Here is a 22,199-nt window from a genome sequence, read left to right on the forward strand (position 1 = left end):
AAAATTAAGTAAGCAGTGTTCTATAGCATGCTGTACAAGGCTGTACCATGGTTTGACAAATGCCCAACATAGTCAAGCTATAGGTAAATAGCATATATGTGCATAAAAAGTGCATATATTTGGTTAGAGGGGTGGTAGAATATATGAAAACAATACGAGAATAATAAGAAAATCTGGAAGTCATACCATGTCAATAGTAACTGTTTTCTTGTATTAGTAATATTGACACCTAGAAAATTGAAATTATCCTGCAGTTTGTGTACATGTTCACAAACCTTGTTTGTCTAAAAATAAACAATTTCACTTTTAAGCACTTTCTTCTCTATTTAAAAGGAAACTATTGACCACAATCTGACTATGATCAGCAGAGTCATACTCTTGGGATTTCAGGGGCCTCCTCTCTTCCGAAGGATCCTCTTTAGTTTGTTTCTCATAATATATTGTGTGACAATGTATGGAAACCTCCAGACCATCACACTGGTGTCCTACAGCAAGAACCTCCAAACTCCAATGTATACCTTCCTCACCCAACTCTCCATATCAGACATTATTCTGAGTTCAGACATTGTACCTAGCTTGCTCTATGTTCTACTAAGTAATAGTGGTGTCATGTCCTTTTCCAGCTGTATAGCTCAATTTTATTTCTTTATAGTGACAGAAATCTATGACTTAGTTCTCCTCACTGTGATGTCATATGATCGATTTATGGCTATATGTAACCCTCTAATGTATAACAGCGTGATGAGCCATGTTTTCTGTGTGAAATTGATTGTTCTATCATGGTCACTGAGCATTTTTGTTTCACTGATTGAATTCATAACCGTGTACAATTTATGGTTTTGTGGACCAAACATTATTGACCATTTTTTCTGTGATATGGAACCTCTTCTGGACCTTTCTTGTTCTGACATCTCCACGGTTCAGATAGAAATTATAATCTTATCTATTCCCACGATCATATTTCCATTTGGCTTTATTATCATATCTTACATTAAAATTATTTACAGCATTCTAAGAATTTCATCGAGTACAGGCAGGCAGAAAGCCTTCTCAACTTGCAGTTCTCACTTGGCTGTGGTCTCTATTTTTTATGGAACGCTGTTCTTTACTTATGTACTGCCCACAAGAGGAAAACCATGGGACCTGAGCAAAGTTGTATCACTTTTGTACACTGTTTTCACTCCATTGATAAATCCAATTATCTATAACTTGAGAAATAAAGATATTAAGTCAGCCTTAGTAAAATCTGTTCACAGCTTCCACTCAAATTTTCTTTCAAAGTAGATCAGTTTAAACAAGTTACTTTTAAAGAAACAATTAATTCGGTCTCGGGTAGCAGAGTTTCTCTAATAAAAAATTACACAGAAAGTTGACAACATAAATGCTGTTTCATTTAATTCTTGTAAAAACGTTTAGACCAGCTCTTGGCTTAGAACCCCCTTTCCTTACATCTCCCCACTGCCTTAAAACTTTAGAGCCTTTAAAAAAAATTGTATGCATGCCTTTTTTCAGATGTCTTCAGTCAGTTCTCTTCATCCTGCTATTCCTTATCCTAAATACTGAAGAGAGTGGTGCCACATAATGGCATTTCCAACATTTCGGTGTGCCTTGATACCCTGGGCTGAAAGGGAGATTGTTGAATTACAATGGGCATCATTGAACCTTGAGGCTGGGTTCACACTTAATACCGATGCATCTCACAAAAATGGTGCATCTCAGTTCACCATTTCAGGTATGGTTTCAGCCCAAATTTCTGACTGAATTCGGACCTGAAATGGATCAAAAGACACAAAGGGCTCATGTGCAAATTGGTACTGGAGTCACAGTGGAAATATGTGAATCGGCTCTGTGACGGAATGTCCCACACTCCGCGCGAGTGCTTCCTGTCGGTATATCACTTCCTAAGTCCTGGAACCCGAGACCAATGGATCTGGCTATAGTAACCCCCAAGAACTAGACAACACCAGTCTTGGAGTACATCAGGAATAGCCTTCTTTATTTGAGATCTCACACAAAAAATATATACACAAGGATGACAAAACAAACTGTAACCAGAAACCTAATTAACATGAGCTAGTTTACTAATCATCTCCAGACTAGGTGACTCAGAGATATGACCTTTCAGCCTTGACGTCTCTTAGCTCACCGACTATACAATACACATTATCATAAATATCAACACAAAACTCCTTTACACAAAAGCAGAGTTAATCAGCACAAAAACAATGGGTGAACGACTCTTAGGCCTCATGCACACGAGACGCTGCTAAACTTGAGTTCAGAGGCATTTGGGCATTTTTTTCAACTGCCCCTAAACACATTTAATGTTATCCTATGTGTCCATGCACACAATCACGTTTTTTGGCGTTTTAAAGCAGTTGGGTTTATGTCCGTTTTTTCAGACGCAAAATTTTGGGTTCAGAAGCGTTTTATTTTTGCATTTTAAACTTTGGGAGGGTCTACAATGTCTTTGAGATAAGCGTTGACAGCCGCAAACACGGTAAAACGCCGCACAATTCGCGGCAAAAACTGGCGTTTTAAACGCCGGTTTTTGCCTTTGAAAACGTGAGTTTAGAGGTGTTTGTAATTGCTTCTCGTGTGCATGGGGCCTTAGAAGCCACACTAGACTTATTTACATTACAGCAGACAACAGACAGACAGGTGGCTAAAGTTGATGACATTGGCATCTTCTAACAGTATGTGTCCCAACAGTATGAATCAGTCACTATTTCTAATATGGCATATACAGGGTTTCCATAGTCTGTGTGTCTTGGGGGGACATGGACCTGAATCCAAAGTAACACCATCTCAAGGGTCCTCAGGGATACATCTCACAAAGAACACTGTTCCCCCAAAATCCAAGGCCCATAATCAGTGGGCAAAAGGCCAGCATTCAGTCCCCTGCGAAAGCCTCTGTTCCGGGTGAGTCCATCACAGGCTCCATAGAAAGACAATCAAAATCTCCTGCTATTTTGAATTGGATGTGGGGAACCCACATCCAATTCGCAATGGTGTGAACTCAGCCTAAAGGGGGACTGTGCTGGAGAGAAGATGAGTACAGCAGTTAGAATTGCATTGTTTTATTTTTATGAGCTGCATGTTAACATAATTTCCCCATGCACAAATTGGACTTTAAAAATATGATTAAAATAGAATGCATTGTACCGGAAACATTCCAGTCTTGTAGTGATCATCTGCTGAATATTAAGTTACAACCTTTTTTATAAAGCTTCATTATCCACAACCAACTACCTGAAGTTGTCATGATGTCCTTCAGCTGCCAAAGTGGCTTGATTTACATCATTTAACCTTGACGAGTTACAGTGCTACATCATTTCGTGGGGGGATATTTACTAAAACCGGTGCACACAAAATCTGATGCAGGCATGCGTAGTACCCAATCACCTTCTAACTTCAGCTTGCTCAATTAAGCTTTTGCAATAAAACCTGGAAGCTGACTGGTTTCTATGCACCAGATTCTGTGTGCACCAGTTTTAGTAACCCCCCCCCCCCCCCAGTGAGTCTGTAGTCAAACTACATCGGAGATATGGCAGTACAGCAACTGGAGCATTTTTATTTTCATGAGGTGACGGGAGACCAATTTTTAGATATTTTGCCCCAACTGGAATTGTACTTTAAGAACATAAATAAAATAAAATAATTTTACTTAAAAACACTCCAGTCTTGTAATGTCCATCTGCTGAATAAAATGTTACAACCTTTGTTCAGAAAGCCTCCTCATTTACTGCCAACTGGTCTGTTACACCACCACCACCACCACCAGCCTGAACCGTAGATATAAGGCAGGATGGATCCATGCTTTCATGTTGTTTATGCCAAATTTGGACCTTGCCATATGAAGGTCCCAGCTGAAATCGAGACTCATCAGACCAGGCATTGTTTTTTCTTTTCAGTTTTCTATTTTCCAATGTTGGTGAATCTGTGCGAATTGTAGCATCAGTTTCCTGTTTTTAACAGACAGAAGTAGCATCCAGTGTGGTCTTCTGATGCTTTGGCCCATCTGCCTCAAGGTTCAATGTTTTGTGCATTCAGAGACAAATTAAAAGTAAATGTTAATTTGTAAAACATAGATCTTATGTAAGTAAAAAATATCAAACAAATCAAATAAGTAAATATTAAAGGAAATATAAAATGTCAGTTTGAGAACTTATAAACCAAAAAAAGAAAAAAAAAGGAAAACTGAGCAGGCAATTGCTTAACCAGTATAAAATAGGAATTTTTGGAGATAATTGGCCAGATTCAGAAACACTTACGTAAGTCCGAATGCGGCGCCGTTATATCTATAAGTGTATTCTCAAACTGATATACGCTTCTCTGTTGCTAAGATACGACCGGCGTAAGTCTCCTACGCCATCATATCTTAGCTGCATATTTACGCTGGCCGCTAGGGGCGTGTACGCTGATTTACGCCTAGAATATGTAAATTAGCAAGATACGCCTATTCACGAACGTACTTGAGCCCGATATGTTGTTTACGTAAGACGTTTTTCCGGCATAAAGATACACCACCAAAAAGATGGCGCAGCCCATGCAAGGTATAGACGATGGAACAGCCGTCGTATTTTACGTTGTTTGCGTAAGCGTACGTGAATGGGGCTGGGCGTAGGTTACGTTCACGTCGAAAGCAAGGAGTCTTGCATGCGCCGTACCAAAGGCCCTCATTTACATGGGGTCACGGCGAATTTACATGGAGCACGCCCCCTACCTGTCTAATCTGAATTAGGCGGGGTTACGCCGGGCCATTTGTGCTACGCCAACGTAACTTAGGAGGCAAGTGATTTGTGAATACAGTACTTGCCTCACTATCTTACGTTGGCGTAGTGCAAATGGGATACGCTACGCCGACCTAAAGAAGCGCCGCTCTGCCTGAATCCGGCTAAATGTGTCTGTTATCAGGTGAGCATATACAACACAAACGTTTAAGAAAATACAAAATGCATTAATATAAATAGAATAAAATGACAAGTCATGAAACCACTTAGGTCATTGATGAATGCTGATTACAAGATAACTAGATGATACTGAAGCTGGAAACAAACATGTTTCGCAATTTTGCATCGTCAGGGCGCCGCATCCATCTATCAATGTATCTAATCATACAAAACAGAGTACATATCATTAGTATAAATCTGCATTCAAAATTATTCAATTCATTACATTTCTAACAATCAATTTAATACAAGCTCACCTAATCTATGGGGTTCTGAAGAGACCGCGTATACAAACCAAACCAAAAAACAAAATTATAGTTTATAGAAATTGTAGAATCTAATAAGTAAATATAAATTGTCAGTTTGAGAACTTATAAACCCCAAAAAAATACATTATAGTTTAAACAATTTCTAACAAATCCAGGAAATGTAATTAACTGTTTTCTATTTTAATATATTTTTTTTTTGTTTGTCAGTCGGTTTAATTGGAGATTTTAATTAAACATTCCACTGAGTATTCAGACAGGAACTGTTCTTATAAATAAGAGAAACCGTGGTATATTAGCACCACATGGACTTAAGCTCTTACTATTTAAGAGACTGATACTATACCAGAAAAGCCTGAAAGAAAAATCTAAATGACTCTCAAAGTACTTCTCATTCTCTATTTCTTTTTGATGCAATGCTAATAAATCACAGAAAAAAAATAAGTTACGTGAAGTAAAATTAAGGAAATTTCATCACATTAAGAATATATCTACAGAATTAATTGTGCAGCTTTATTTTCATTCAGAAAGCTATCTTGTAACTTACAAAGCTATCGCTATTATAACGTTACCCCCTAAAATGTCACTCTGTTTTCCCCACATTTTTTTTATTTTCATTTTTTATTTACTTTAATCAGTTAAAACACAGATTTTGTTTCACATTTAGCTGTGAGCCTATTAAATCTGCTAATTCATTTTTTTTATACTGTGAGATGATATTGAACTGTTGTTTTTTTTTTTGTGGCAAACATTGCTTTCTTCTTGTGGCATTGTCTTACAAAAGGTAATTCATTTTTTTATAACACAAACTAAAACAAAACAAAGCAAAGCCTCTCCTCACTTTTATAAAGAAATAATAATAATTTAAAATATTTTAAGGGCAAGCTTTTTTTTTTTTTTTAAGTTTGACTAGTGAAGATTTTAATACCATTGCTTTAGAAAAAAGGTAAAATAATGTTGTAGCAACAGTTCTGAAAGCCCTGCTGACTGTGAAAGATAATCCTGTGAGTGCTGCCGACACAGAAAGAACTTAAGATGTATGAGGTAAGTCCTGCGTCCTTAACTAATAAAGACATTACCATGAGAAATAAAATGCAAAAGAAATATTAATAGTAGAGATTTATTTGTACCTTATACTTATGCATTTGGTCAAACATGAAAAGGTTTCCATGCCTGTAGTAGCAATGTTAGCAAATTCAAAACATTATTGTCACATTTTCACAATGGGGGGATTTATCTAAAGATGTTTTCCTACTTTTTTTTCCCCAAAAATAAATGTTAGCTAAGGTTAGTAAATAGGATAATAAAAAAAAACATAAAAAAATAAAAAAAAGAGCATGGAGTGGTTTTAAAGCATTTTTTAAAGTAAAATAATAAACATGTTATACTCACCTGTTATGTACAACAGTATTGCACAGAGCAGCCCCAAACATCCTCTTCTGGGGTCCCCTGCCAGTGTTCTTAACTCCTCCTCTTCTATTCCTGACCCCATAGCAAGTGCTATGGGAGCCACTGCATCCCATTGCTCTCAGCCAAGCTTGTGAGAACAAAGAGAGGAGAGAGAAGACTGACAGATGGGCACAGCACTAGATCAATGCAGGACTCAAGTAGTTGGGATGCAAGTTGCAAAAAATATTTTTTACCTTAATACAGGGAATGCATTAGGGAAAAATACATTTTACCTTTGGAGCAACTTTAAACATGGCTGGACAATAGACCCTAGACATGTGCATTCGTTTTCGCCCAAATGCATTTTCGTCCGAATTTCGGATATTTTCGTTATCGATTTAACAAACAAAAACAAACGTGCAGTATCCGAAAGATCTGACATAAAACAAGCTTTATTTTTGTTTTTGTTGCTAAAACAGTTTGATATAGATAGGAGATTCAACATGACGCTGACAATAGCAATCTGTGTCTATCGAACCTGCGGTCGAATGTACCCAACCTTAACTCTATTAGTCCAAGATTATTAGAGAGAAAAAATTTGACATAGAGAGAAAAAATTTGACATAGAGAGGAAAGATTCGACATTATAGAGACAGTGTTGGGGTAGGCCATTCGACACGAACGAAGATTCGACGAAGCAGCAAAAACCATACAAACGTCAAATCTGTCATTGAAGGCTTATGGTGTCTGTCGAAAGTTCTAAGAAGACTCGACAAGCAGCTAAACTGTACGACGCCGCATTCGTACATTTCCGGTCAAATGCTCGGCCCATAGGCTATAGAAGAATTTGAATGTTGGTTGACTAGTAATAATTATTTATAAATATAATTATTAATAGTATCATACAAAATTAGAATCATTCGACCGGAAATGGACGATTTAACGTACAGTTTATCTGCTTCGTCGAATCTTCTTAGAACATTCAACCATAAGCCTTCAATGACAGAATTGACCTTAATTAATTCAGATTTTCGGACTAATGCATTTTTTAACAAAACAAAATAAATAAAAACGAATTTCGGGAGTAACTAAATGAATTAATTTTTCAGACGAAAACGAAATTCCGAAACAAAATATTTCAGTGTGCACATGTCTAATAGACCCTAGGTAGCCAAAACATTTCTCTTGCAATGTGAGCATTGACTATGTTAAGTGAGTCTAGCACCTTAACAAACCAACCACACTCTAAAGTACAGATGTAAAATAATTAGAGTTACAAAAGGGAAATACAGTAAGGTACACAGATATAGTATTTTTTTTTAGGAGAGGAGTGTGACAGTAGGCAGTATCTGCAGTAGATGAGTACTGAGGGTATGGCCTTGGACGAAATGTATAGGAGAGCAGTGAGGAGGATTAGGCAGTCTGTAGTATGCACAGGATAGGAATGTGAAGAGTATAACAGTAAACAGTATGTGCAGTATATGAGAGCGTGGATGGTATGACAGTGGACAGTATGTGCAGGAAAAGAGTGTGGAGGGTATAAAAGGAAACAGCATATGCAGGAGAGCAGTGCCAAGGGTATTATTGTGGGCACTATGTGCAGTAGAGGGGTGTGGAGGGTAAGAAAGTAAGCAGTATGTGCAGGAGACGTGCGCCAAGGGTATGATTCAGGGCAGTTTGTGCTGGAGAGGAGCTCTGAGGGTATGATTGTGGGAAGTATGTGCTGGAGAGGGGTGCTGAGGGTATGATTGTGGGCAGTATGTGCGTGAGAGGAGTGTGGAGGGTAAGAAAGTAAGCAGTATGTGCAGAAAAGAAGTACTGAGGGTATACTTGTTTACAATATGTGCAGGAAAGGAGTGCTAAGGGAATAATTGTGGGCAGTATGTGCAGGAGAGGAGTTCTGAAGGTATGGTTGTTTACAGTATGTACAGGAGAGGAGTTCTGAAGGTATGGTTGTTCGCAGTATGTACAGGAGAGGAGTGCCAAGGGTATGATGGTGGGCAGTATTGTAGTGGAACTGGTAAAATGTCTATATTATGTCTCCCTCTGTCATTCCTTATATTATTATTTTCTTTCATATCTTTATTCTTTTTTCCTCTTATTGTGATATATATATATATATGTCCGCTAGTAATCTCATAGCAAGTGGCAGTAATCTTCCTTACTTAAGATGACAAGCAGTTGCTCTCCCCCCTCCCACCGTGTACCACAAGATGGCCCCCATATCCTGGAATGGAGACAGATGTTCGGCAGAAAGAGGATAATATATAGATGAACCAATCACATACACACACATATGTGATGACGCTTGCTTATGTCCCTTTGCCTATATAAGGGGCTGCTGTAAACTGAATAAAGCAGAACTGAGGAATAGCTTGTACGGTGTGTCAGTGTGATTACTTCTGCGTACATGCACTCACATTACATTGGATTAGACTCAGTGGCAGACTCAGTGGCAGAATAGGAGATACATTCTGGTATTGGACCAGGATCAAATCTGTAACAGTATGTGCAGGAGAGGAGTGCTGAGGGTATGCTTGTGAGCAGTAAGTACAGGAGAGGAGTGTGGAGGGTATGATTGTGGGCAGTATGTTCAGGAAAGGATTGCTAAGGGAATAATTGTGGGCAGTATGTGCAGGAGAGGAGTGTGGAGGTTATTATTGTTGGCAGTATGTACAGGAGAGGGGTGTGGAGGGTATTATTGTGGGCAGTATGTACAGGAGAGGAGTGTGGAGGATATTATTGTGAGCATTATGTACAGAAGATGAGTGCTGAGGGTATGATTGTTGCAGTATGTGCAGGAAAGGAGTGCTAAGGGAATAATTGTGGGCAGTATGTGCAGGAGAGGAGTGCTGAGGGTATGATTGTGAGCAGTATGTACAGGAGAGGGGTGATAATGGTATGATTGTGGGCAGTATGTGCAGGAAAGGAGTGCTAAGGGAATAACTGTGGGCAGTATGTGCAGGAGAGGAGTGTGGAGGGTATTATCGTGAGCAGTATGTACAGGAGAGGAGTGTGGAGGGTATTATTGTGGGCAGTATGTACAGGAGAGGAGTGTGGAGGGTATTATTGTGGGCAGTATTTACAGGAGAGGAGTGTGGAGGGTATGAAAGTAAGCAGTATGTGCAGGAGAGGAGTGCTGAGGGTATGATTGTGGGCAATATGTACAGAAGAGGAGTGTGGAGGGTATGAAAGTAAGCAATATGTGCAGGAGAGGAGTGCTGAGGATATGATTGTGGGCAGTATGTGCAGGAGAGGAGTGCTGAGGGTATTATTGTGGGCAGTATGTGCAGGAGAGGAGTGTGGAGGATACAACTGTGGACAAAATGTACAGAAGAGGAGTCTAGAGTGTATTACAGTTGGCAGCATGTGCAGGTTATGATTGTGTGGATATGACAGCAGGAAGTATATGCAGGAAATAATTATCATGGGTATGATAGCAGGAAGCATATGTAGGATAAGAGAGTAGAAGGTATATCAGCATGCAGTATGCGCAGGAGCAGAGTGCACAGGGTATAACAGCATGTCGTATGTGCAGTAGAATGGGAGGTGGGAGATTTTCTTACTAATGGTGTAAAGCTGAATGGGTGCCAGGAGCTTCTAATGCCCAACATGAAACACAAAGTGCTTTTCTACAGAATGATAAAGGAAAGAAAGAAAGTTTTGTTTATTTGAGGGGCATATATTACTGTTGTAATGGATACCAATATCCACTCTCTAATATACTTGCTTGTATTACCCAATACAGCAGCCCACATTTTGCTGCCCATTCATAAACTGCATGTCACAGTATTAAGTCAGCAGTGTTCTATGATATGCTAAGGCCATACCAAGGTTTGACAAATGCCCACCCAGCATAGTCACACTACAGTATAGGTGAGGAGTTCTTATATTTGGTAAGAGGGGTGATATGAAAACAATAGGGGGGGGGTAACAATCTGGAAGTCATACAAGTTTAATGGTAACTGTTTTCTTTTAGTATTTATATTGACATCTAGAATATGGTATTAATCCCGGTATTTGTGTAAATGTCTACATACCTTGTTCTCAAAAAAAATCCCTGCATTATTATCATTTTTCATCTAAAAGGAAACATTTGACAACAATCGGACTATGATCAGCAGAGTCATACTCTTGGGATTTCAGGTGTCTCCTCTCTTCCGAAGGATCCTCTTTAGTTTGTTTCTCATAATATATTGTGTGACGATGTATGGAAACCTCCAGACCATCACACTGGTGTCCTACAGCAAGAACCTCCAAACTCCAATGTATACCTTCCTCACCCAACTCTCCATATCAGACATACTTCTGAGTTCAGATATTGTACCTAGCTTGCTCTATGTTCTACTAAGTAATAGTGGTGTCATGTCCTTTTCCAGCTGTATAGCTCAATTTTATTTCTTTATATTGACAGAAATCTATGACACAGTTCTCCTTACTGTGATGTCATATGATCGATTTATGGCTATCTGTAACCCTCTAATGTATAACACTGTGATGAGCCATGTTTTCTGTGTGCAATTGATTGTTCTATCATGGTCACTGAGCATTTTTGTTTCACTGATTGAATTCATAACAGTGTACAATTTATGGTTCTGTGGACCAAACATTATTGACCATTTTTTCTGTGATATGGAACCTCTTTTGGACCTTTCTTGTTCGGACATATCCATGGTTCAGATAGAAATGATAATCTTCTCTATTCCCATGATCATATTTCCATTTGGCTTTATTACCATATCTTACATTAAAATTATTTACAGCATTCTAAGAATTTCATCGACTACAGGCAGGCAGAAAGCCTTCTCAACTTGCAGTTCTCACTTGGCTGTGGTCTCTATTTTTTATGGAACGCTGTTCTTTACTTATGTACTGCCCACAAGAGGACAACCATGGGACCTGAGCAAAATTGTATCACTTTTGTACACTGTTTTCACTCCATTGATAAATCCAATTATCTATAGTTTGAGAAATAAAGATATTAAGTCAGCCTTAGTAAAATTTGTTCACAGCTTCCACTCAAATTTTCTTTCAAAGTAATTCAGTTAAAACAAGTTACTTTTGAAGAAACAATTAATTTGGTCTCGGGTGGCAGGGTTTCTCTAATACAACATGACACAGAAAGCTGACAACAGAAATGCTGTGCTTGTTAATTCTTGTAAAATGTTTAGCCTAGCTCTTTGTTTATGTAGCACCTTGCTACTTTCTTAGCTGGTGCTGCCTTAAATTTAGAGGGTGGTCAGAGATTTAATTACCTCTGACTGTATTGTTTTACCAAATTTGGGCCTCTGTTCCAGCCATGGCTGTACTGTGAGTGACCACTATTGCTGTCTGGGGTGTTTTTACCACCCCAGGCCAAGGGTGGCAGCAATCAAGTCAGGGTGTATTGGGTGTTTTTCCTTAGCAGCCAATCAGTGGGGTTGATCTCCCCAGCATGCCCGCTGTGCATGCTGGGGAGAGTACTTAAGGGAAAGACGACATTATTTTGGGGTCGACGTCATTGTGTGGATGGTCCTGTCTGTCATCCCACCACCCCCCTTGTGTGGCCCTCATGACCGGGGGTGCATGTTCAAGTGTTCCTGACTCCGGGACCACATTGGTCTGGGGTTGTGATCTACTGTGTAGGCCTGGTAGTCAGACTGGGTCTACGTTCGCAGAGTGGTCCTGTGCTGTCCGTCCTGAGGGAGGAAGCCACCCGATGAAGAACATGTCTGGGAGAGCACCGAGCACAAGGCTGGTGTCTCAGGAGAGGCCTTGAACTTCATTGAAGGATGCACTGTTACTGAAAGGCTGAGTGATGGTCGCCTGTCAGTTCTGAATTCACAAAAGCTTCTTCAAGACAGATCCGGGAGCTTAATCCTGTGTTGAGAAGGATTCTGGACCAAACACATCTTCATCTTTGGAAAGGTCTGTGGCAGAGACTTTGCTAAAGTTTCCGTGTGACATCCTGGCTGCTAGGCTAGTGAGAGAGGCCTATCCAGGTGCGCAATAACCACTCTGGCTAGAGTGGCGACGCAAGCTACATTGCTGGAAGCAGGAGTGTTTCCGAACAAAGTTATACACCTGAACCTACTACCTATTACCTCTTTCCACCTCTTCAATTACTACTACTTTTTTTCTTTTATTCCGTTGGGTAATAAAGCACAGAAAAGAAACCTAAAGTGTGGACATTGAAGTTCTTCTCAGCTCTAATTGTATACCCTAGACAGCGAAGGAATAGAGGTAACATGCCACCCAAAACAAACCAGCAGCTCCTTCGGGGGTAGTGGTACACTTAGAACCCCTTTCCATACAGCTCCCCACTCCCTTAAAACTTTAGACCCTAATAACAAATCCTAGGTATAAATTAAGTACCTTGATGTGCCCTTATGAAGAGGGAGGACTAGCTTTTCCGGATTTATACAAATATTTTTTAGCCACCCCTCTTCCCGGCTGGAATCAGCAGTAGTAGGTTCTGTCCAAGCTCTCAAGGTTCTTTTATTTAGGGGGCCGTAGGGGACTTCATCAGGTGACTATTCTAATGCTTAATACTATTCAAGCTTGGGAGGCCCACCTTAGATGCAAGGGTTATCCAAAGGGAGTGATTTCTCCAAATGTCCCTCTATGGCTAAACCCTACCCTACATCAATTATTTAAAATACCAGAGCTTATTGCATGGACCAAATACAATATTAAATTACTTGCCCAAGTGGTTACTGATCAGAGACTATCCACCTTCTCTACACTAACCTCGATTTTTAATCTTCCTAACTTGTATCTATTTAGATACTACCAGCTTCCACATACTTTTCATGCAAAGTTTCCACAGGATAGTTTAACATAGTTACATAGTTACATAGTTAGTCAGGTTGAAAAAAAACACAAGTCCATCCAGTCCAACCACAAAAAATAAATAAACAAAATAAAAAACACAGTACAATCCCATACACCCAACTCTATACCCACAGTTGATCCAGAGGAAGGCAAAAAACCCCAGCAGAGCATGATCCAATTTGCTACAGCAGGGGAAAAACATCCTTCCTGATCCCCCGAGAGGCAATCTGATTTACCCTGGATCAACTTTACCTACACATCTTAGTACGCAGTTATATTCTGTACATTTAGGAAAGTATCCAGACCTTTCTTAAAGCAATCTACTGATCTGGCCAGAACCACCTCTGTAGGGAGTCTGTTCCACATTTTCACAGCTCTTACTGTGAAGAAACCTTTCTGTATTTGGAGATGAAATCTCTTTTCCTCTAGACGTAAAGAGTGCCCCCTTGTCCTCAGTGTTGACCGTAAAGTGAATAACTCAACACCAAGTTCACTATATGGACCCATTATATATTTGTACATGTGGATTATATCCCCCCTAATTCTCCTCTTCTCAAGAGTGAATACATTTATTTCTTCTAATCTTTCCTCATAGCTGAGCTCATATATGCCTCTTATCAGTTTGGTTGCCCTTCTCTGCACTTTCTCCAGTTCCCCGATATCCTTTTTGAGAACTGGTGCCTAAAATTGGACTGCATATTCCAGATGAGGTCTTACTAATGATTTGTACAGGGGCAAAATGATATCTCTCTCTCTGGAGTCCATACCTCTCTTAATACAAGAAAGGACTTTGCTCGCTTTGGAAACCGCAGCTTGGCATTGCATGCCGTTATGATCAACTAAAACCCCCAGATCCTTCTCCACTACGGATCCCCCCAGTTGTACTCCTCATAGTATGTATGATGCATGCATATTCTTAGCCCCCAAGTGCATAACTTTACATTTATCAAAATTAAACCTCATCTGCCACTTAGTCGCCCAATTAGACAGAGCATTGAGGTCGGCTTGTAAATTGGAGACATCCTGTAAGGACGTTATTCCACTGCATAGCTTGTTGTCATCTGCAAAGACAGAAATGTTACTTTTGATCTCAGACCCAATATCATTTATAAATATATTGAAAAGTAAGGGTCCCAGCACTGAACCTTGGGGTACTCCACTGATAACATTGGACCATTCAGAGTAAGAATCATTAACCACGACTCTCTGAATTCTGCCTTTCAGCCAGTTTTCTATCTATTTACAAACTGATATATCCAATCCTGTAGACTTTACCTTACACATGAGCTGTGTGTGGGGAACTGTATTGAACGCTTTTACAAAATCCAAGTATATCACGTCCACAGCCACGCCTCTGTCCAGGGTTTTACTTACCTCTTCATAAAAGGAAATCAGGTTTGTCTGACAACTTCTGTCTTTCATGAATCCATGCTGTCTGCTGCTTAAATAGTTTTTTTCCAGCAAGAACTCATCCATGTGGTCTTTTATTAAACGTTCCAGAATCTTCCCAAATATATAAGTTAAACTAACAGGTCTATAGTTACTTGGTAAAGACTTTGTTCCCTTTTTAAATATAGGCACCACATTGGCTCTACCCCAATCCAGTGGTACTATTCCTGTCATTAATGAGTCCCTAAAAACTAGATACAGTGGCTTTGAAATTACAGAGCTCAATTCTTTTAGGATCCGTGGGTGGATGCCATCTGGTCCAGGTGCTTTATCCATCTTTATTCTGTCTAAATATTTCTGGACCATAACACTTTTGAGCCATTGTGGATTTGGGGCTGTGTCACTCCCACCCCCATTATGGACATGAGCTGCCCCATGCTCCATTGTATACACAGAGCTGAAGAAAGAATTTAGAAAATTAGCCTTCTCTTTGTCCCCGGTCACCCAATCTAGATTATTTTGTAAAGGGACTACATGCTCAGACTTGACCTTTTTACTATTAATATATTTGAAGATTTTTTAGGGGTTTGTCCTACTATCTTTTGCAATCTGTCATTCATTTTGAATTTTTGCATCCTTGATTTCCTTTTTACATATCCTGTTATATTCTTTGTAACATCTAAACGACACTAGTGTTCCTTCATTTTTATATTTTTTAAAAGCTATTTTCTTATTGTTTATAGCTTTTTTTAACTTTGACCGTGAGCCACATAGGTTTTATCTTTAGCCTTTTAAACTTATTGCCCATGGGAATATACTTTGTAGTGAGTTCATAAACGGTCTTATTGAAGAATTCCCATTTCTGTTCTGTGTTCATCGGTGCCAATATTCCCTCATCCTTGGAAAATTTGCTCTCTTGAATTTAAGTGTTTTTATCTTTCCTGTATGTATTTCTTGCTTACAGCTAACATAAAATGAAATCATGTTTTGATCACTGCTACCCAGGTGTTCCTTTATCTGAACATTAGTAATAAGCTCTGCATGGTTTGAGATTACCAGGACCAACATAGCATCATTAACGATGATACAATCTACTTTGGAGTTAGTACTTAGGTCTGAGTGTCTGGATAAGCCTACCTCGAGACTCTATTCTCATCTAACTTTAACCTCTATCCTGCCATTAGAGAGTCTTCGAGCTAGGTGGATGTGAGATATACCAGATCTGAGTATGGAGGACTGGAGTTGCATGTGGGATTTCCCTTTGAGATCTCTGATTTCCTTGAGGGATGGTGTTATCCAATTTAAACTGGTACACAGAGCATATATTACACCATATACTTCAAAAGATAAATCCTGCTTGTTCCTCTAAAGCCCTGTACACACGATCAGTCCTTCCGATGAGAACGGACTGAAGGACTATTTCATCGGTTAACCGATGAAGCTGACTGATGATCTGATGTGCCTACACACCATCAGTTAAAAAAACGATCAAGTCCAACGTGTTGACCGAAAACACAACGACGTGCTAAGAAAAATGAAGTTCAATGCTTCCAAGCATGCGTTGACTTGATTCTGAGCATGCACTGGCTTTTAACCGATGCTTTTGCATACTAACGGTCGGTTTTGACCGATCGGTTAGGCGTCCATCGGTTGAATTTTAAAGCAAGTTCAAAATGTTTAGACCGAAGGATAACGGACCGATGGGGCCCACACACCATCGGTTTGGACCGATGAAACGGACCTTCAGTCCGTTTCCATCGGTTTTGACTGACCGTGTGTACAACGCCTAAGTGCTGGAGGTGCAGAGCAGCTCGAGGGGATTTCACACACATCTTCTGGTCCTGTCCATATATAGTTACATTTTAGGTGGAGGGGGTGGATCTATTAAATTCTATCACCTCTGCTCATTTACTGGTTTCAATGTCAGTTTGTCTGCTGGGCTTAGTCGAGGATATTACCCCTATAGTGACCGGACGAATATTTATTAATACAACATTATTTTATGCAAGAAAAGCTATAGCATTATATTGGAAGAAATCTCATCCTCCTACGCTTATATATTGTAAACAATTGATAAATAATATTCTTCAACTGTATAGAGATACTTATACGAATAGGGGTCGCCCTAGTAAGTATGATAAAGTTTGGGCAAAGTGGTTTGATAAACCATATACGGCATCTAATATAGATGGAGGTAATGATTCATAGAAGGGATGTTCCCTATATGGGATACTTGTGCTAAGGAATGATGGTAATAATAGTGATAATTATTATAATTCTTCTTTATTTCTTGTTTTTGCTATGCAGGGTGATAGAACTGTGCTATTTTATTAATATATTTCAGATTTAATGTGTATGATGTGTTGTCATGTCATGTTTTGTTTGTTTAAGAAATTAAATATTCATATATATAAAAAACTTTAGACCCTTTAAAAGAAAATTGTATGCATACCTTTTTTTCAGGTGTCTTCAGCCAGTTCTCTTTATCCTACTATTCCTCTTCCTAAATTATGAAGAGAGTGGTGCCACATAATGACATTTCCAGTGTGCCTTGATACCCTGGGCTGTAAGGGAGATTGTTGCATTACAATGAGCATTATTGAACCTTGAGACTGGGTTTACATTTAATACTGATGCGGCTCACAGCAGGTGTCCGATGCCCGATGCGTCACCATTCACTATTTCATGTACGATTTCAGCCCAAATTTTGGGCTGAATTCGGACCTGATATGGACTAAAAGATGCACAGGGCTCCTGTGCAAATTTGCACCAGAGCCACAGCGGAAATATGTGAACCAGCTCCATAGAGATACGGTCAAAATCTCCTGCTATTGTGAATCCTCAATGGTGTGAACCCAGCCTAAAGGGGAACTGTGCTGGAGAGAAGGTGAGTACAGCAGTTGGAATTGCATTTTTTTATTTTATCAGCTGCTGGGGTTTCCATATTAAAATAATTTCCCTGTGCACAAATTGGGCTTTAACCACTTACCGTCCACCATCGTTATACGTTGGCTGTTTGAAGTGGAATACCATTGTTATGGTAGAAGCTAGCTACCATAACCCTTCTTCTTCAGCGGGCGGTCCGCTACAGGATAAAAGTGGTCTCTGCAACAGATACGCCTCAAGATCACTTTTATCGTTAGTTAGAGCGAGAGCAATAATTCTAGCACTAGACCTCCTCTGTAACTCAAAACATGCAACCTGTAGAATTTTTTAAACGTTGCCAATGGAGATTCTTTAGGGTATTGTTTGGGTAAAGTTTGTCGCCATTCCACAAGCGGGCGCAACTTTGAAGCTTGAAATGTTGGGTATCAATTTTCTCGGCGTAACATTTTCTTTCACAATATAAAAAAAAACCTGGGCTAACTTTACTGTTGTCTTGTTTTTTAATTAAAAAAGTGTTTTTTCCCCCAAAAAGTGTGCTTGTAAGACCGCTTCACAAATACAGTGTGACAAAAAGTATTGCAATGGCCGCCATTTTATTCTCTAGGGTGAGCGAAAATTATATATATATATATATATATATATATATATATATATATATATATATATATATATATATATTGGCCCAGATTCAAGTAGAATTGCGCAATATTTGCGTGGGCAAAGAGCAAATTTTTTTCTCTGCGCCCACGCAAATATTGCGCTTTGCCCGCGATTCACGGAGCAGTTGCTCCGTAAATTGCGCGGGCAATATGCTAAGCAGCCGGGCGCAAGGCTGCCTAATGTAAATGATCCCGCCGGGGGCGGGAATCATTTAAATTAGGCGCGCTCCCGCGCCGAGCGAACAGCGCATGCTCCGTCGGGAAACTTTCCCGACGTGCATTGCGGCAAATGACATCGCAAGGACGTCATTTGCTTGTAAGTGAACGTGAATGGCGTCCAGCGCCATTCACGGTTCACTTACGTAAACGACGTTAAATTTGAACGTCGCGAGCGGGAGGCGCAGCTATACTTTAGCATTGGCTGCGCCTGCTATAGCAGGAGCAACCTTATGCTAAAGGCGCCGTACAAAAACTCCGTACCTTGCGTGAGAAGGGCCCGCGCAACTTTTGTGAATCGGTGGTAGTATGCAATTTGCATACTACACGCCGATCACAAAGGCCGCACCCCCTAGTGGCCAACGCAAGAATGCAGCCTGGGATGTGAAGGCATAAGGAGGCTTATGTTTGTCACATTCCCGGCTGCATTCGGTGTAACGAGGTTCCTGAATCAGGAGCACTCGTTACACCGGAGCAAGTAAGCACTTGCACCTATGGTTGCGCGGGCGCAAGTGCTTCTTGAATCTGGGCCATTATATATAATGTTTGGGGGTTCTAAGTAATTTTCTACTAAAAAAATGTTTTTATGTATGAAATAAAGTTTTTCATTCAATATTTTACTCTATGCAGGAATTTAAGTATGTGTTTAGTAGATTAATTTTCTATCGAATTTGAACTATTATGAGACACATTTCTTACTTTTTTACACATATTATAGATATGTTAATTATAACAACATTTGACACTCCGCGTACTTCATTCAAAGTCCCACTTCCTTGTTCTCCCTTGTATATTTTAATAGGGATGGAGGCTGATGACAACGTCATTTCCTCATATAACGTCCCATAAACCCCTCTTTCAGAAATATGTACATATATCTATATACACAGTGGGGCGAACAAGTATTTGATACACTGCCGATTTTGCAGGTTTTCCTACTTACAAAGCATGTAGGGGTCTGTAAAATCCAGAAAATCAGATTGTATGATTTTTAAGTAATTAATTTTCATATTATTGCATGACATAAGTATTTGATACATCAGAAAAGCAGAACTTAATATTTGGTACAGAAACCTTTGTTTGCAATTACAGAGATCATACGTTTCCTGTAGCTCTTGACCAGGCCTACTCCTCCATACAGAGCTTCTCCAGATAGATCCTTCAGGTTTTGGGTCTGTCGCTGGGCAATACAGACTTTCAGCTCCCTCCAAAGATTTTCTATTGAGTTCATGTCTGGAGACTGGCTACGCCACTCCAGGACCTTGAGATGCTTCTTACAGGGCCACTTCTTAGTTTCCCTGGCTGTGTGTTTTGGGTCGTTGTCATACTGGAAGACCCAGCCATGACCAATCTTCAATGCTCTTACTGAGGAAAGAAGGTTGTTTGCCCAGATCTTGCGATACATGGTCCCATCCATCCTCCCCTCAATATGGTGCAGTCATCCTGTCCCCTTTGTAGAAAAGAATCCCCAAAGAATGATGTTTCCACCTCCATGCTTCATGGTTGGGATGGTGTTCGTGGTGTTGTACGCATCCTTCTCCTTCCTCCAAACACGGCAAGTGGAGTTTAGACCAAAAAAGCTCTATTTTTTCTCATCAGACCACATGACCTTCTCCTATTCCTCCTCTGGATCATCCAGATGGTCATTGGCAAACTTCATACAGGCCTGGACATGCGCTGGCTTGAGCATGAGGACCTTGCGTGTGCTGCAGGATTTTAATGCATGAAGGCATAGTGTGTTACTAATTGTTTTCTTTGAAACTGTGGTCCCAGCTCTCTTCAGGTCATTGACCAGGTCCTGCTGTGTAGTTCTGTGCTGATCTCTCACCTTAATCATGATCATTGATGCCCCACAAGGTGAGATCTTGCATTGAGAAAGCCCTCGACGGGCACGAGAGGCTGAGAGGACCTGATTGAAGCAATCCAGTGGTATTATCGTATACTACCTGAAGGAGAACACACATACCTAACAGCGCTAGCACTGAGTAGCGTGCCGTGACAAGAAAGTACCGTGGGTGGATGGATGGATGATAACCAGCAAGTGCCTCACACCCAGGCTCTTCTGGGGAGGGTATCGTATGCTTGATCACCAATTCCTAACAACATTGAGGGGGTCATTGTCAGTGGATACCCCATATTCCTATCACACATCCATGTATAGGACATACACCTAGGCTACAAGATACTGTGGGAGTATATCAGGAAGTGACTTGGTACGGTCCTGACCTTGTTCCTTTGTCCCTGATTGGGGAAATATCCCCATAATCTATATTCTGAACATTGTTTCAGACTTTTCAGTAGGAACAAACTACGGATATTGCTCCTCCACACTTCAGCAATAAGGTTCACTGTGGTGCAACGTTTTCGGGGTTCTCTTCAACTACCATCAGCATTCTCTCAGGGGCCCATTAGCTGTCCCATTCCCTTTCCCCCCCTTTCCCGTCTTCCTTTCCCCTCCCCTTCCCTTTATTTTGAGGGCTCAAACCTTCCAGGGACCCCTACATGGATGCCCATGTCTTATCTTACAATTGATTACCAAAAATATGTAGAAGAATACGTATCGGCCTAAACTGAGGAAAAATATGTATTTTTATATATTTTTGGGGGATATTTATTATAGCAAAAAGTAAAAAATATTATTTTTTTTTCAAAATGGTCGCTCTATTTTTGTTTATAGCGCAAAAATGAAAAAATAAAAACCGCAGAGGTGATAAAATACCACCAAAAGAAATCTCTATTTGTGGGAAAAAAAGGACGTCAATTTTGTTTGGGAGCCACGTCATACGACCGCGCAATTGTCAGTTAAAGTGACGCAGTGCCGAATCGCAAAAAAGGGCCTGGTCCTTTAGCTACAAAATGGTCACTGTTTTTTTTTGCTAAACAAATAAAAAAATACCAATAATGTAAAAAAAAAAAATAAAGAACATTTTTTTAGCTTTCTGTTATAAAATTTAGAAAATTTATATTTTTTTTCGAAAAATTGAAAATTGGGAGGAAGACCTCAACTATGCCTCGTTTCCACTGAGCGGAATGGTTCGGTACAGTTTGTAACGGTTAGAATGGTCTGGTCTATTCTGGTGAGCGTTTCCACTGCAAGTCGGACCGTCAGGGGCCATACAGGGTTTAGTAAAAATGCCTAACGTGTCCACTAATCAGTGGAGATGTATTGTAGCTCCGCTCTAACCAAACCGTTCCATTTTCTATGGCCCCACATCTGAAGTAGGACCCAGAATGGTGCGGTACGGTTCGGTTTTATGGCATGCTTTCATAATGGAAACACCCAAAATAGCGTACCGTACCGAACCATACCGAACCGATCCGCTCAGTGGAAACGAGGCATAAGAGACCCTCATTTGGTAGACCATGTAGGTCTGGTACCTCATCCTAATCAATGATATAAAGAATAATGAACCCTAACAAACTAAATATAAGGACTATAACGGTATCCAATTGTTGTAAAAAGTGTCAAAAAGTATTTATTATATAATAAAAATTGCACATGCATACATATCAAAAACCATACAAAACACATAGAAAAGATGCACATAAAACATAACCAAAACCAGCTAATACACCTTGGGTACATGTTCTTGATGGCTCCACTACTGTAAGTTGCAGTAATTTTGACG

At 39.9% G+C, this 22,199-nt stretch overlaps 2 protein-coding genes across 2 annotated transcripts; both read left to right on the top strand.

Annotated features, from left to right (window-relative positions):
- The first annotated feature begins 230 nt into the window (after positions 1 to 230).
- Positions 231 to 1,328, top strand: LOC120930994 (olfactory receptor 10A7-like). The gene has a single exon (XM_040342124.1). The coding sequence runs from the start codon at positions 358 to 360 to the stop codon at positions 1,282 to 1,284; it is 927 nt and encodes a 308-aa protein (XP_040198058.1). The 5' UTR covers positions 231 to 357; the 3' UTR covers positions 1,285 to 1,328.
- Positions 1,329 to 6,253: 4,925 nt separating this feature from the next.
- Positions 6,254 to 11,647, top strand: LOC120930681 (olfactory receptor 1-like). The gene is made up of 2 exons (XM_040341856.1): positions 6,254 to 6,262; positions 10,697 to 11,647. The coding sequence occupies exons 1-2, from the start codon at positions 6,254 to 6,256 to the stop codon at positions 11,645 to 11,647; spliced, it is 960 nt and encodes a 319-aa protein (XP_040197790.1).
- The last annotated feature ends 10,552 nt before the right edge of the window (positions 11,648 to 22,199 follow it).

The sequence above is a fragment of the Rana temporaria genome, chromosome 3 (assembly GCF_905171775.1).
Source record: "Rana temporaria chromosome 3, aRanTem1.1, whole genome shotgun sequence".
Taxonomy (NCBI): domain Eukaryota; kingdom Metazoa; phylum Chordata; class Amphibia; order Anura; family Ranidae; genus Rana; species Rana temporaria.